The 17,784-nt window shown below is 44.1% G+C and overlaps 1 protein-coding gene across 5 annotated transcripts in view; it reads left to right on the top strand.

Moving 5' to 3' along the window:
- Positions 1-17,784, top strand: part of RASL12 (RAS like family 12) — a 219,731-nt gene that overhangs the window by 180,868 nt on the left and 21,079 nt on the right. For all 5 annotated transcript variants that reach the window (XM_063925632.1, XM_063925634.1, XM_063925633.1 and 2 more), the window contains exon 4: positions 12,076-12,149. In XM_063925632.1, the coding sequence (XP_063781702.1) occupies positions 12,076-12,149 (74 nt within the window). The remainder of the gene's footprint in view (positions 1-12,075; positions 12,150-17,784) is intronic.

Here is a 17,784-nt window from a genome sequence, read left to right as displayed (position 1 = left end):
CGTAGATGACCAAGACACCATAGAAGCGGAACCGCTAGGCCCACCTCACTCAGCCCAGGTTGCTGAACTGGTCGCCCTAACCAGAGCATGTGAATTGGCTAAGGGAAAGTCTGCCAATATCTACACCGATTCTAGATACGCGTTCGGGGTAGTCCATGATTTCGGAGCCCTATGGCGGCTCAGAAATTTCATGACGGCAGCTGGCACACCGATAGCGCATGCAGCGTATATAAAAAGGCTTCTAACAGCGATACAGGAACCCGACAGAGTGGCTGTTATCAAATGTAAAGCACATACATATAGCCAAGACCCAGTATCCCTTGGTAACAGCCGAGCAGACGAAGCCGCAAAGCTTGCAGCTGCTACCCCCATACAGACAGACGCCACACAGTTGATGGTATTCAATACCATCAACACACAGAAGTTGTGTGAGATGCAGAATTTGTGTTCCACTCAGGAGAGAGCAGTCTGGAAGGCAAAGGGATATGGCCAGGAGTCCTCAGGGCTCTGGACGGATGGACATGGTAAACCAGTGGCCCCCAGGGCATACCTTCCATGTCTGGCTGAAGCAGCTCACGGGCTGACTCATCTAGGCAAGGAGGGGATGTGCAAATTGGTAAGAGCATACTGGTGCGCCCCAGGATTCTCCTCTCATGCTAGTAAAAGAGCAATGTCATGCCTTACCTGTCTGAGAAAGAATATTGGAAAGGCAATACCTACAGAACCCTCCCATATCCCACCTGCCGGCGGCCCTTTCCAAGTAATACAAATTGACTTCATCCAATTACCCCCATGTAGAAATTTGAAGTATGTACTTGTTTGTATAGATGTTTTCTCGAATTGGGTCGAAGCTTTTCCAGCAGCTACAAACACTGCTATGTTTACAGCTAAGAAAATTGTGCAGGAATTTGTATGTAGATATGGTATCCCTAGAATCATTGAAAGTGATAGGGGTACCCATTTTACAGGTGATGTCTTCCAAGGAATGTGTAAGTTGATGGGTATTGATAGTAAGCTGCACACTCCGTACCGTCCACAGGCGAGCGCGAAGGTCGAAAGAGTGAACAGCACTATTAAAAATAAATTGAGTAAAGTAATGGCAGAGACAGGTTTGACGTGGCCAGAAGCTTTACCCATTGTTTTGTATAGCATCAGAACCACTCCCAGGTCCCCTCTTAATCTGTCTCCTTTTGAAATTCTGTTTGGTCGACAACCGCACGTCATGATTAACCCTCAGGATGATTTGAAATGTAACAATGAAGTAACTGTAAAGTACTTAATTAACATGAGTAAGCAGTTGAGGAGTCAAAATGATAATCTGAAGTTGGTGATTCCTGATTTACCAGATAGTAATTGTCATGACATTGAACCTGGGGATTATGTAATGATACGAAATTTTCTACGCTCAGGTTGTCTTATTGATAGATGGGAAGGACCATACCAGGTCTTATTGACTAGCACCACAGCATTGAAGGTTGCTGAGAGAGAGACTTGGGTCCATTCATCCCACTGCAAAAAGGTTGCTGACCCAGAGAAGTCCCGTGATAAGGAACAGACGGTAGAGGTTGTATCACTGGAGTGTCTGTTTCAGGAGGACTGAGGCGGCACCTGAGCCTTGAAGATCGAAAGCAGCTGTCGACTCCCCACTCCCTTTTATTGTTTTTCTCCACTTCCCATCCCTTCTCCCTTGATATTTCTTTTTCCCCTTTCTCATTCTTCTCCATTTCCTCCTCAAAGATGGACTTGCCCCAAGAGACTGTAATCCGGATTTTGATGTTGACCATGATGTTGACCAGAGCAGTCTGTTCCGGCGAGAGTACCATAGAGGTCGAGAGAGGTTCTGGAATGGGTTCCGATTATGATGATGGAGGTGTAGTTTTCCAAGATCAACCAATCCAACAAGCAAAGGCGAGTATCAGAAAACGATCCGATAGAAGAAATTGTGATGGATTGTTAGCTGAAGAAAATTGTATCTGTAGGCTTTGTGATAATCTGGTTGAAGATGGATGCATAAAGAAATGCCAATCTAGTTTTAATATCCATATGGACCGGCATCCATTGAGTGACTATCACTCTCTAGTGGGTAACGTATTAAACAAGACCGATTGTTGGGTATGCTCTCAAGTACCTCAGGGTCACAGCAAATCAGGGCTAGTACCATTTCCTTTAACGTTAGGGGAGGTACTTGAGCTAAGTGGTGGGAGACCGGTGGACCGGAGGTTTAACATCTCCAGCCCTCCTAGTTTGAAGCTCCACCAATACCATGTGGATAGGTCCCTCATATGTTTTAACATCTCCAATCCTAGAAAACCGGGAAATTGGGAAGTGTCATGGAGCAACCTTACCATGACCTTTTCACACAGAGCAGATAGAATGCCTACAGATACAGAACTCGTACGCCACATAGCCAGTAGAGGAAAATCTTTTCGGTATCGATATACCTTAGGAAATAGGATTACTAAAGTTGGAGAGGTATCACCAGGATACTGTGCACATATCGTACAAACTGATACGTGCATTAGACAGATGGAAGAATTAGGGTCAGGAGATTTCACCTGGAAGGTTTGTAACATGGTCATGTCCTTCTCCGTCCCTTATGTTCTCCCCGATGATGCATATTTCATATGCGGGAGAAAGGCGTACAAGTGGCTTGCCCCAAACTCTGAAGGATTGTGTTATATTGGAAAAGTATTGCCTGAAGTGATGACTGTAACACATGACAAAATGAAAGACATACACCGTGGTGCCCAAGCTCCTTATACTCACACTCACTACGAACACCGAGTTAAAAGACACCTGTCAGAAAGGTTAGAGCATCCGGCCTCTGATCTTATCCATGAATCCACCGGGATTCAGGTTCTGGTAGCGTTAGATTTCACTCGTACCGCTCGAGGAGTGATGAATTATAAATACATTTCCGCACTCGCCAATTTGTTAGATAATATCACTGAAATGTATGATGACACGTTTAGATACACCGGAAGAGAACTCCAAGCTTACAAAACGGAACTAGTTCAGCATAGGATGGTTCTTAATTACCTTACAGCAGTAACAGGCGGATATTGTGTTACATTGGCAACACAGTACGGCATAAAGTGTTGCACGTACATCACAAATAGTACCGAGGATCCGGTAGAGGTCATAGACCAAAAGATGGATGATATTCTGCAATTAAAATGGGAATTTCGTCGAAAACACAATCTCACCCTTGTTGCTGTAGGTAATGAGCTGACTGGTTGGGTGTCATGGTTGAACCCGCGAAATTGGTTCTCCGGTTTGGGAGAGTGGGCTCAAGGAGTCATAATGGATGTTGGAAAGTTTCTACTGTGTATCTTGGGTGTCGTTATATCGATTGGATTGATATTTAGATGCGGGCAGGCTTTGACGAAGTGTAAACAAAGTACGAAAGTGATGAGCTTGAGGAGTGAGGAAACTGTAATTAACCTGGATTTGATTTATGACCCAATGCTAGAAACCATGACGTAATGATGTAATGAGTATACGGTCCGTCTTTCACCCATTTCTATGTTTTCCTCCGAGGTACAAAGACCCACGTAGACGAAGGATTTGATGAGCCAAGGGGCCGACAACGGAAAGATGGAAAGAGGAAGAGCAGACGACCTGATATACAAGATTTTGATGGACAATGCCATGGGTACCCCAGTTTCCCTAGGAACTTTAAAATCACGCTAGCCCAACATTTTTTTGTAAATCCATGGACGTTGATTGCTTTACTCACGATTTATGAGCAAAAGCACAAAGAAGAAGACTCCAAGCAAATGACACCAATCAAGACCTCAATCGACGAATGTACATTTCCCTGACATAGAATATCATTGCATTTTCCATAAGTGTTCTTTATCTTCATCTCTACAACCCTCAGGTAATGACACACATAGTCGATAGGGAATACAGGCACAGATATCAGCAACCACATACCTCCCCCATTCATGTATCATCAACTAAAATGTGCATCCCCATTTTGTTGCAACCACAGCCGAAATGAGCTCGGTAGAGTTTGACAGCCCATCCACAGACCCTTAGTACGGGATAAGAAGGAATTCAAATGTATACTTCGCAATACCTCGAAGCTTGATTTACCACACGTACGGCACGATGATACATGACCCCCCCAAACATGGACTCATACACACATGCTTCTACTTTCTCACTAGGTCATACCCTCTTCACACCTTCTCCTCTCTCCTCCCCTACCCAACCATGGAAATCAATTAACCCCTGACTTACATTTTTCTCCTTAAATGTTTTGTGGCAGTTATTATTGACTGCCAAAGGGTGGACTGTCGAAGTCAGAAAAATGTCTTAATGCACACTGCCATATTTGCACCGCACACTGGTCCGTGCTGCGCATGCGTACGCTCTCCCGTGGAAGCGCATACCCGCAATAGCGTGCACTCGCACGCGCAGTATGCGCATTTACGGTAGAGTTTATGTGATCGTAGCGTGCGACTCATTCGTTACAAAAGTTCACAATTAATGTCGTTTATAGATCATGTTCCCCTCAATAGTTTCTGTAAGTTTGGTTTAGATAGGATGTCCCTGAGCGGAGGAATCCCTCTTTGTATTGCACGAAGGGTCTAACAGGAGTCATACAGCAGTGTTTGGTACCCATCGGAAGAGTATTTAATTAGCAATATTCCGGTGTTGGTTTGGAGCGTATTAATCGCTCGTGCGAATAGTTATGGACATAAGAAGTTTATGTCCATTTCTATGATTTGCACATACTCAGGTATGCGGCGGGAAACCCAGTTTCCCACCCACCTGAGCTGTTGGAAATCGTCACAGCCCACCTGTATGAATCACCCTATGACCTTTGGTTACAGTACAGGGTCGAATTCCTGTGTCCAATAAACTGAAGGATTGTAGGGACTAGGAGATTGCATTGTGTGTGGGGCATAAATAGGCAGGCCGACCACATCCAGCTCTCACTCTCTCATCAACGGTTATCTGCTGATAATCGGGAGCTGGATATCGAGGCGCAGGCGATCATACCCTTTGTGCGTAAGTTCTCTCCGTAATCATTGTCTTTCTGTGAGCCAATTCCTCTCTCTCTCTCTGTGTCTATCTCTCTCTCTCTCTATTTTCTCTTTTCTCTCATATCTCCCCTAGACTAAACTTTATAGTATTGTATTGTATTGTGTTAGACCAGGATAGTATTGTAGTTTATCCCTTAGTTAGGTGTTTGGTTAGGAAGTCTTTGTTATATTGTAGTGTATCATTTGTACTGTGTTACTCTTTTACAAGTATACTAGATATAATACAGATAATAGGCTTTGGAACCCTAAATCAGTATTTGTGTATTTACTATAGTGTTAAGTGTTCATTTGAGCGTCGGTGACGCTCAAACAGCTTTGTAGGTAGTCAGGTTACACAAGGTTGCATTTACACCCTGTACTCACATTAAGGTATTCTGTGTGTTTCATTGGTATAAGGTTTAATATCAAGGTATAGTGTTGTAAGCGTCTGCATCGCTGGTGACCTCCTCGTGGTCTCTAGCGTACACTACGTAACAGCGAATCTTTCCCCTAGACTTAACCAATAACGTGTCCTGTGATCACTGGGCCGCGAGCGAACGTGACGCTTGAGCGTCTCGCCTACGGCTGAGCGATCGCTACGCAGATAGCGTACCATTACGGTACTTCTTAAGTAAACAGCGTACAGTGTTCTTAGCTTCATAAGGGTTGTTTATACGACATAGGAATTTAGCATTGTCACGTGCATGGTATGCAGTGACCAGGGAAGAGGAGCAGTGGCCGACCGGAGTGGGTAAGAGGGAGTATATAGGGAGAGGAGGTTGGAGATACATTTATATAATGTGATAGTACTAGAGATGTTAGGGACCCATGTTATTAAGTCACTTGGTCGCGGTACATGGGCTGACATATTTGTGCAGATGTGTGCTAAGAACTTCACTTATACTCCATGTTGTGAGGGTTTATCTAAACTATTCTTACTATCAGTGTTCTTAGTGCTAGGAGTGTGCATCTGCATTTCCCTTCCTCCAGCATAGTGTTAGAAGTCTCAGCATGATAGCACCTCTTGATATATTTAGTTATAAGGCGTGCACCCCCCCCCCCCCCCCACACACACACACACACACACACACACACACACACAAACACACACTCATTTTTTCCTTGCTTTCAGTTTAGGAAGATTGACGAAATGATGCCCTCATATATTACAGTCACAATTTTCAATTCTATCAATTGCCTAACACTTTACTCTCATGGTACTGTGAGTTTTTTAATGAGATACAACCCCATATTAATTAGATTGCATCAGGGTTGGACTAGCCCACAGGGTCACGGTGGGGAAAACCCTGGTGGGCCCCACTGTTTGAGGACCTACCCCCTCCTCTAATAAGCAGGTTCCAGACTGTGCACTTGAATTATAGTTTACATTATACGCATGTTACATTATACTCAGTAGCGGATCTTGCCACGTGCAAGCAGGACTTTTGCCCGGGGCGCCGCCTTCCGGAGGGCGTCGCACCAGGGCAAGATCCGCTGCTGCTGTGTGCCCCCCGCTGCCCGCCTGCTGCCGCTGGCCGCTGCCGCTGTATAGGGAAACTAGACGCGTACGCGTCTAGTTTCCCTTCGTGGAGAGGTCCTTTACTGTGCGGTGCGCGATGACGTCATCGCGCACCGCAAGGCAAAGGTCCTCTCCACGAAGGGAACTAGACGCTACGCGTCTAGTTTCCCTTCGTGGAGAGGACCTTTGCTGTGCGGTGCGCGATGACGTCATCGCGCACAGCACATCATTTCAGTCTGTACAGGGGGCGTAAATGACCACGCCCCCTGTACGAAGCCATGCCCCCTTATTGCCGCCCGGGGCGCTCAGAGCGCCAGAACCGGCCCTGATTATACTGCACAGGACTTTTGTGTATTCTCTACAGTGTATTGCCGTTGTTAATCTTGTACATTACTATGCACTAGCAGTATTTACTATATATAATGGTTATTCAAGCTTGTGTGGAGGCTGGCCACACCCCTAAATATGGGCCCCTATCATTGCATTTCCCCGTTGGGCCCTTCATGCCCCAGTCCGATATTGGACAGCATTTAAAACAAACTTTTTCCCCACATCTACAAACAAGATTTTTTTAACCTAGGCAGCCCAGTAACTCACAGAACAATTCAATAGCATTAAGATCCATATTTTTTCATTTCATCCAATCTGCTTTGTTTCCAAATTCAATCTAATTTTTCAAATTTGTTTTGATGTCAGGTCATCCATGCACAGAAAGATTCATGCAAAGTGCAATAATAAATAAAGAACATTGTAACATACGTGTATACCTTCAATTCTCTGCAGAGTTTAGAACCCTCTTAGCATTGCTGTCACATTGCTCAGACTGTAAGTTGGAAAATGAGTTATATTTGGAAGGGAAGCAATGCCAGATATATTTGAGTGTTTGTAGACAAGAAGAGAGTTATCTGGACTCTGTCTTATGGAAATAATTGTCTTCATTAACGTGACAAAACGCAGGACTTGGTCAGGAATCAGAGTTGATTAATGGCATAGATTAAAGAGATATGAATCTTTTTCTGATGCTCAGTAAAAGCTCTGAGTGCCCAGATAGACTGTGAACTAAATGTTTTCACTCAATGTTTATTGAGAACACTTCTCCAACAAAATACAGTTTGTCAGAGATGTTGAATTAAGTCCAGGACATTCATTTTATTTAAATGGGTCAACTGTTACCCTGATTAATCTACCCGTTTGTCCTTGTCTGGAAAAATGGACACACACATGAATAATGCGGGGGTAGTAGTAATGCTTCACTGTGATACATACTAGGGATGGCCATCGACCATCGATGATTTTAAATAATTGATGGTCTGTGACCAATGTTGAACCCTTTTACCATCGATGGGGGAGAACCAGATGGTTTCCCGCCATCGATGGTAGAGAGTTAGCAATAAAAAAAAATTGCCTCTAAATATTGGGACATGGAACTTAGCTCTGACACCCATGAAGCCACGCCCCCAGGCACTGATAGGCCCGCAGCTGATTCAACATTAATGCAGGGGTGACCATCGGTGGGTAAAACCATAAATGGTTTCCTTACAGGTGATTTAACACCATCGAGATTATCCATCAATGGTACCATCGATGGATAACTCATTGATGGCCATCCCTAATACATACCGCTAGACAGTGACTTCCTCGTATGACACTGTAACCGTCCGCCTTGCAGACTGTAAGAAAGCTATCCAAAAGGATGTAGACAGTTGGCTTCAGAAAATTGTGCTTGAGAAATGGACTGTAATTTCAGATAGTGCTTAAATAACAGATTGTGGAATTAGAATTTGTTCCCTTTAAAAAAATTCTGTTGGATAGACTACTAGATAAAGAGTTATTTTCAGTGCATGTGATCTACATAGAATTGGTTTGAACATATTCTCTTTTCTGTATCCTATGACCATAGGCATATGCAGGAGCCGACACTGGGGGTACCACAGTGGGACAACCCTCTCTGCTGTGTTATGGACTCATTTTTCAGCTGCATTTTACACCTTCATTTATTATGTATAATGCGGCCAGTGTTATATGAGGCCCTCACAGTATTACCTATCTTGGTTTATATGCATATGTTAGTGTACTTACCTCATAAAATGTAGCTTTAGAGAGCAGAAGGCACCCTTTAACCACTCAACTGTCAATTTTTTTCCCCCTAAAAACGTTCAGAAATTGTAATTTGCTATTAAATGTATTAAAGTTTTAAATATATATAAAAAAAATATATTTAAATATTTTATTTTAAAAAAATACATACTTAGGGGGTGTTTTGCACTGCACCCCCTCACCCCCATGTCCATGGGTCTCTGTTGTAAAATACTTCCGTCCCCCAAGTAGAAATACCCCCCAGTAGCAAAATAATGCCCAGTATTATTACTGTAGAACCCTCATCTCCAATGTCAATGGGGCCCCACTATTTAGTGATCCCCGTGTCACTATACAAATAAATATATATATATATATATATATATATATATATATATATACATACAGTATATGATCAAAACTCACTATATTTCCAGAAGTATATACTGCTGCACCTGTGTATAATACCCAAATGAACCCTTGGTCTCATACATTGTGTGTAAATCTGACTCTGATACTAGCCAGTGCCTCCTGAACCATTTACCTCACCGCACGTCCCTGCCGGAAACAGGGGCGTGTTGCCCCTGTTTTCCGGGTGATGAGGCCAAGGACAGCATCTCGAGACCCAGTTTCCTTGGCCTCGCAAGCCTGAGTAAGCGACTGATGGTTACGATGTTCATCCCATATGCGATCACACCGCCGCAAATGTAGGAAGGAGGTGCTATGCAAGCAGCTTTGCATTTGCAATACTTACTGAATTAGGCCCTGTGTTTGTAAAATGATAGTTAGGGGTATATATACTAAAGTGCGGGTTTTTAGCAGTGGAGATGTTGCCCATAGCAACCAATCGGATTCTAACTATTATCTTCAAGAAGATGCTGGATAAATTATAATTAGAATCTAATTGGTTGCTATAGGCAACATCTCCACTTCTAAAAACTGCCACTTTAGTAAATATACCCCTTAGAATCTGATTGATTGATTGATTGATTGATTGATTCTTTATCTTTCTCCACTCTTTGATAAATCTCCCTCATCATATCTGGCCAGGCTAGCTTGTCAACTTAATTAAATGTTTTGTTAATAATATATCATTACGTTCTGTGTGTGTTGCTCCATTGCCGCATTTTGACGTGGTAGGCACAGAGCCCATCCTAGGCATAGGCAAACTAGGCAAATGCCTAGGGCATTTGGTATGCCTAGGGGCACAAGCAGCTTCTGCTGATTAAAATTATATGCTGCATGCCTATATTTTGTGTGTAGCATTTCGTATGCAGATACAGCCACAGTCGCACACAGAATATAGGCATACCACATATAATTTTAATCAACAGAAGCGGCTTGTGCATCCTAGCCACACAGTAATGCAAAGTAGATGCATTTTCACCAAAAATAGGCACCCAATGTTAGCAAAGCTGCCAGCTGACTCACGCCAGGCATTTCCTGCTGCACGATGTATTGAGGCAAGATTTATGAGGACACATCGGTATCCAAGCAGAGGCAGAGGTCACAGTGTTAGCGGCTGTGTGAGTGCTGTGTGCGGGTGGGTTGGTTGTGCAACAGTGTTTGGCATATGTGTAAGGGGCATTATGTGTGTCATTGTGTGTATAAGGGCATTAATAATGTGCAACATATGTGTAAGTGACATTATATGTGTCATTACGTGTATAAAGGCATTAATAATGTGCGGCATATGTGTATGGGACATTATGTGTATAAGGGCATTAATAAAGGTTGGCATAATGTGCAAGGTGCATTATGTTTATAAGGACATTAATAAAGTGTGCCATATGTGTAAGGGGCATTACTGTGTGGTATTATGTGTATAAATTCATTACTAATATGTGGCATTATGTGTATAAGGTGTTCTACTGTGTGGTGTAACGTATAGAAAGGGCACTACTGTGTGGTCTAATGTGAATAAAGAGCAATATGGTGTGGTGAAATATGAAAAAATTTCCCTTTTACACCACAAATCGCGGGTTGCAGCTGGGAGCCTGACACGGGTGCTACCCGGCTGCGACCCGCATCAGCCCTTTTTCCCCATCAGAGTCACCAGCACGGCAAATTTGCTGATTGGTGGCGTTGCCGGTGACGCGACGGGGGCATCGCTTGGAGATCACATGATCTCCAAGCGCTGCCCGCACATAGGTGGTCATTCCGAGTTGTTCGCTCGCTAGCTGCTTTTAGCAGCATTGCAAACGCTAGGCCGCCGCCCTCTGGGAGTGTATCTTAGCTTAGCAGAATAGCGAACGAAAGAGTAGCAGAACTGCTACTAAAAATTTTCATGCAGTTTCTGAGTAGCTCCAGACCTACTCCTAGATTGCGATCACCTCAGTCCGTTTAGTTCCTGGTTTGACGTCACAAACACGACCTGCGTTCGGCCAGCCACTCCCCCGTTTCTCCAGCCACTCCTGCGTTTTTCCCTGGCACGCCTGCGTTTTTTTGCACACTCCCAGAAAATGCTCAGTTACCTCCCAGAAACGCCCCTCTCCTGTCAATCACTCACCGATCAGCAGTGCGGCTGAAAAGCGTCACACGAACACCAGCAAATCTACAAAGTTTTGTGTTAAATAACTTAGCGCATGCGCATTTTCCACCTAATCGCTGCGTTGCGAAAAATGGCAATGAGCGAACAACATGGAATGACCACCATAGACTGTAAACGGGAAGCCGGGTCGCATCAACCCAGCTACCGTTTACACTGCACAGTTTGCCGGGTTGAACACATGCTCAACCCTGCAAACTTCCCGAGTTGGAATACGGGGTCACTCGACCCAGACTATTCCAACTCGACCCTTTTACACCGAGCAGCAACACGGGTTACGCACGTTCATGTGCAATAACCCATGTTATATGCTGGCGGTGTAAAAGGGGTATAAGGAGCAGTTCAGTGTAATGTGAATAAGGGGCACTATTGCGAGGAGTAACGTTTATTAGGTAAAGTGGTACTACTGTGTGATGTAACGTGAATTAGGGAGACTATCGCATGATATAATGTGAATAAAGTTGCACTACTGTGCGGTATAATTTGAATTGGGGGTACTATTGTGTGGCCATGCCCCTTGCCAGCAAAAACACGCCCCTTTTTGGGCTGTGTGCCGAATGTGCGCACTGTTTCTATTTAAAATATAGGGGGTAGGAACACCAAAATAAGGACTGCTATGGGTGAGGGGTGATGGGGCAGGGAAAGGAGTGCAGGGTCAGAGACAGAACTAGCGGTGGTGCTAGGGGACACCAGACAAAATCTTGCCTAGGGCATCATATTGGTTAGGGCCGGCTCTGAGTAGGCATATGTGCAAAGATAAAAAAGGAAATGTGAAATAAATTATTTATAGTACCAGTAAACCTAAGAAGTCCTGTAAAGGCTATTCTGGTTCTGGGGGCTCTATATATGCAGATCACGACTATTACATACTTTTTGTATTTCTTTTTGTGTTGCAGAGGACACATACTCCTCAGAGGAAATTGTAGACCATCAGCCAGTTCTTGTAAGAGTTATGGACACAGCTGATCCGGTGAGTGATTAATCTGCAGGAATCATGTGATCTCGGAGGTGTACCAGTGTAGTTTAGGCTGTGACGCTTCTAGAGTTATTATTATTCATTATAGATAGAGCAACAGTATTGCACAGAGCTTTACAGAGTATATGTAATCATTCACATCTGTATCTATTCTATCCTATACAGTCTAAATTCTCTGCCACACAAATGTACATAAAATAGAGGCTGCAGTGTCAGCATCCACAGAACCTGCTAGCTTAGTTCTCTTTTTGTCCTCAGCGTTTTCCACCAGAGATCTATTTTGATGCATTATCTTGATGTTGTGTATATCCCATAATGTATCATATGCTTCTCATTGCATATACTGAATTATACTTCATGATATTAGTTGTGGTTTGTTACAAAAAAGGCAAGAGACATTTGTTGCACTCACCTCCATAGTTGGACTAACAACAGGCAGCCGGAGTGGTGCCTCACCTAGGGGCCCCCACACACCGAGGGATGGGGTGAAGGGGAGGGCACATAAATCTACATAACTAGTGTGGAGGTACTGTGGCATATGTGAACTGGGGTTTCTGTGTTGCATAATGTTACTGGGGGGGGGGGGGGTACAATAGTGTGTTTAACACATTTGTGGTGTTAGGAGTATTTCAACATTATACTTTTTAATAGCAACGCCAGCATATCATGTTGACAACTTTATTGGTAGGGACACCCAGAAACCTTAATCCAGCCATGCTCCCCTCACCTGTCTGTCTGCCCATATGTACTGTGGACAAAGCTGACCCTAGGCATAGGGAAACTAGGCAAATGCCTAGGGTATTTGGAATGCCTAGGGGCACAAGCAGCTTCTGCTGATTAAAATGATATGCGGCATGCCTATATTCTGCGTGTGACTGTGGCTGTATCTGCATACACAATGCGTTACCAAGCTTATGCGAAACGTACGTCATCAGTGGGAGCGAGGACGCGTATGACCTCCGGAGGTGCGGGAGTAACACCCGGCCCGGCATCCAGCACCCTAGCGACTCCCAGCAATATACGGAGACCCACAGCATCATCTCACCAGCACACCAGAGACTGCATCACAATAGGTATTCAGAGCGGCTCTCTCATCAACTGTCTCGCATCTGCAGCCCCCCCTGCAATGTGTACACACAACAGGGGTGGGGGGATGTGAAGCGGGGACAGCAGAAGCTGCTCGCTCTGTTTCTCCCTTTCTGTCCCAAGGTGGACGGTTCTTCCCCCCTCTCATTGTTTCCATTCACTGCTTGGGCATTTTCCCCGGCACATGGAGAAGCAGAAGGGGAGGCCATCATTTCACCCCGGGACCCCTTTACTATCTATATCACCATACCCAAATTTGCTTCCAAATAATTTATTAATGATATATGTGTGCAATATAATCTGGGATAGATGTCTAGATGATCATATGAACAGGACCATGGATTATAATTAAGGGTCCTATTGTGCAGTTAACAGTGTTCAAGTTAACTTAGGTGAACCCTATTTCTTCTCAGAAGGGTTAATTATACCACTAAGTGCATGCGGTTTTGGACCAATAAAAATCACAGTCTGGTTTAAATTGTTGACTAATAATTAACGGATTATTTCTGTACACAACAAATGTAAGTGCAAGTCTAAGCTTATAACAAACTCAATTGCGCAACTCTTTTCCTTGCAAAGGAGAAGCATATATCTGTTAATCTGTTATAAGGAGAAATTGTTGAGAGGATACGGTATCTGTTATTATATGTACTCACCGATTTGATTGATTATACTTCTTTTGTATTAGACACTGTTTATCTATCACTTTAATTTCTTTTCAAACAGGCTTATAGCAAATAGCAATACATTGTCTCCATTTCAGTGGACACAACTATGTATTAAATTGTATCTAATAGCTGACTGCACAGGTTTATATAACTTTGACTAACAGACTGGTAAAAGGATACAGTACGCATTTGGATACTCAAGCCCTCAGTGGCATGTAAAAAATCTTTTCTTTAATGTTCATATTTTCAATTAATGTAAACCCTACTATCACTGATTATTTTATCATCATACGCTGGAGATGATACTCTATAGGGGGCAGCTAATATCAGACTCTTGTAACATACCACCAATTACATTAAAGAAGGTTCTCATACATTGATAACTTTCAGCTGATATAATAGAATTCTAACAATTTTATTAGGCTTAACACAGTTGAAATTGCCCTAACTGTATTGAGGAGTTTGATACAAACTTATATTATTATTTCATTTTAGGGCAACATATCACAATTCATATACTCTCAAAAGATTAAGAGATTTATTTTAAGATATTAATAAAAGTTACGTTTTAATGTTGTCATTTACAAAATCATTGCAAAAGAGTGCGCCACACACTAAGCTCTCTTTTTAGTGATAAACCCACTAGTGGTTTACGCTAATAACTCTCAAAGAAAAGCAAGGTAAATCGGTTCTACTGTGTGATGTAACGTGAATAAGGCAAATTATTGCATGATATAATGTGAATAAAGTTGCAGTACTGTGTGGCGTAATTTGAATTGGGGGTACTATTTTGTGGCCATGCCCTTTCCCAGCAAGAACTCGCTCCTTTTTGGGCTGTGCGCCGAATGTGTGCATTGTTCCTATTTAAAATATAGGCGGTAGGAGTACCAAAATGAGGACTGCTATGGGTGAGGGATGATGGTGCTGGAGACGGGGTGTAGAGTCAGAGGCGGAACTAGCGGCGGTGCTAGGGAGCACCAGCCAAAATCTTGCATAGGGCATCATATTGGTTAGGGCCGGCTCTGACTGAGGAGACATGATAAACTCATTTTGAAGTTTTTCAACTGACTATATAATAAACCTAGCACATCCAACCTAAGCTCATAGTCGGGCCGATATATTGCGCTACCAGGACACACTGCACAATGCGGTGGATAAAGGCAGGATATGTTGTTGCCCCCCGCATTAAAACTGCATGCCGTTGTTCCCTGGATCATCTCACTGGGCAGACAGCACACCTGATGGGACGACCCAGGGAACGACCTGCGGGTATGTGCGATCGGCCATACACATTAGACGATATATATTGTTCTGAGCCACGTCAGAAAGATATATCGTTAGATATATCACCTAATCTGTAGCTGGGGATACACAGTATTTGGACAGCACAGATGGTGTGTTGGTTAGTACTACTGCCTCACAGTACTGAGGTCATGAGTACAAATCCCAGTCATGGCCCATCTGTACAGAGGTTGCAGTTTCCCCCCATGTTTGTATGGGTTTCGTCTGGGTGCTGGATTTCCTTCCACATACAGGTACAGATGTGTCCTCATACATCACGGCTGCAGTCACACCAAAAAGACCCTCTAGGCGCACCAAGTCCTGCGAGACTCTGCTAACGTCGGGTGTCTTATTTGCAACACAATGCACCAGGAGACTATGATTAATTTGATGATACTTGTTTTATTGTGCGCAGCCGAGTCTCTGAATCTGTATATGAAGTGCTACAATGAAGCATCAGCAGCTTTTTTCCATCACAAGGTTCGTTGTGCTGCTTATAGCAAACTCAGGGGGTAACTCAGATCTGATCGTAGATGTGCTAAATTTAGCACATCTCCGATCAATTTCTCTGACATGCGGGGAGACGCCCAGCACAGGGCTAGTCCGCCCCACATGTCAGGCCCTCCCCCCGCAAGGGTGCAAAAGCATTGCACGGCGGTGATGCTTTTGCACCCGCTGAGTAGCTCCCTGCGCCCCCGCAGGTGTCCGGACTCGCCTGCGTAGACCGGACCGCGCCCCACCAACAGTGTTCTAACGCAGTTGGCACACCCTCTCCTGCCCCACTACCGCCTCTTCCTGTCAGTCAGGAAGAGGTGATCGCAGCCCTGAGATGCTTTTGGGCACACTCCACCTAGGGCTTCAGACTGCGACCGCTGCCACCTCAGCGATCTAGTCTGAATTAGTCTCTCAGGGGCAGATTTATTAAGCTCGGTGAAGTGATAAAGTGGAAGGTGATAGAGCACCAGCCAGTCATCTCCTAACTGTCATTTTTCAATCCCAGCCTGTAACATGGCAGTTAGGAGCTGATTGGCTGGTGCTTTATCACCTTTCACTTTATCACTTCACCGAGCTTAATAAATCTGCCCCTCAGTCACATACAATATACATATCAAATTAATCAGCACAGTCTCCTGGTGCATCCTAGTATATAAAAGGCCATTCTGGCATCACTATTGCCACAGCATCACAGGCTGCAATCCCCATGTCCCCACAAACAGGGATTCACACTGACCATCACAACCTATACAGTATGGCTTCAGAGACTCCATACAGCCACATTAACCATGTGACTGCCCCTTGCTGTGGGGTAATGTCTCAGGAGGCTTCTTCAAAATTAGGACTCCATAGTAAGACTCCTAAGTATGCCACCTGACCTGTAGCTACTTACCCATCCCGATCTCTGACACATGCTATGCACCTGGATAATTTCTTATAAATACTGCCAAGTTCTCCCACACTGATATACCTTTCTTTATGTGCCCTTTCTACTGTAGCTAGCAGCACCTCCCCTCATGTTCTTTGCAGGAGATCTCTGTCATTCAGGCTGCAGGTATGGAGTTTGCCATTTACCTCCCCCTCCACACAAGTGGTGCAAGCTGAATATATTAGAGGGGTCTCTTTAGACCGGCGGTCGGGCTCCCGGCACTCAGTATACCGGCGCCGGGAGCCCGACAGCCGGCATACCGACACTTATTTTCCCTCGTGGGGGTCCTAAATTCTGAATGCTAATCCTATTGGTGCATAATGATTAGGTCCTGTCTACCTGATGATGCGGTGTATTCTTTAACACCACTGAAGTTCAAATAATTGTGACCTAAACTTTATCTTCAGTCTGGAGACTCTTTAACAACCAAGGGGGTAGAGATTCAGTTCAGTGTGCACACAGTGGCTTCGGAACGGTCAGGCTAAGGTGCTCCACAATCAGTATCATGGCTCATTTTCTTTGCACCCCATAAATGGAAGATTGATTACCGTAATTAGTGGCAACGGGTGCAGCCGGACATTGAAGTGATGTCGAATATTGTACTAAACTGAATAGAAACTCTTATTAGCAATGTTTTATTTGTTAGCTCAGTGAACATATTTTAGTTCTATGTTCAATTGCAGAGCATGAGGCGCTCATAAGGATCAGAGAGGGTTAATTCTGATTTCAGCCATGTTTTTGGCTGCACCCTGACGGATAGTGAACCTCTTTGTGGGACATAAATATCCTGGGATCTGGAGAACGCGGCTCAGGTTCTAGACAGAATGCTCCTGTACTAGACAATGAATCTTTTGATCTCAATCTTGGCCATATTCAAAGAGGCCTTTGAAGTGAGTTACAAATGCTCAGAATCTCTTGGTATTAGCTGAAAATGCACCAGACAGTCAGATCATGAACTTTGCTGTCTTTATTCAAACCTGCTGACCTTGGCTGAGGACTCAGTGACCAGAATGCATTGTAATATCAAGTGATCAAAATCCACTGTCAGGTCCAGGGATTGGCCTCTCACTGACACTGCATTATTCTGCCACATTGTGACTTGTAATGGTGATTAGAGAGGGAGAACTATGTTGAGCTTGGTGCAGTTTTACAAATCACTCAGGCAGAGCAG

Source organism: Pseudophryne corroboree, chromosome 6 (genome assembly GCF_028390025.1).
Source record: "Pseudophryne corroboree isolate aPseCor3 chromosome 6, aPseCor3.hap2, whole genome shotgun sequence".
Classification (NCBI taxonomy): domain Eukaryota; kingdom Metazoa; phylum Chordata; class Amphibia; order Anura; family Myobatrachidae; genus Pseudophryne; species Pseudophryne corroboree.
Note: the sequence above shows the minus strand (reverse complement) of the source record. Positions and strands in the feature narration are given on the sequence as shown.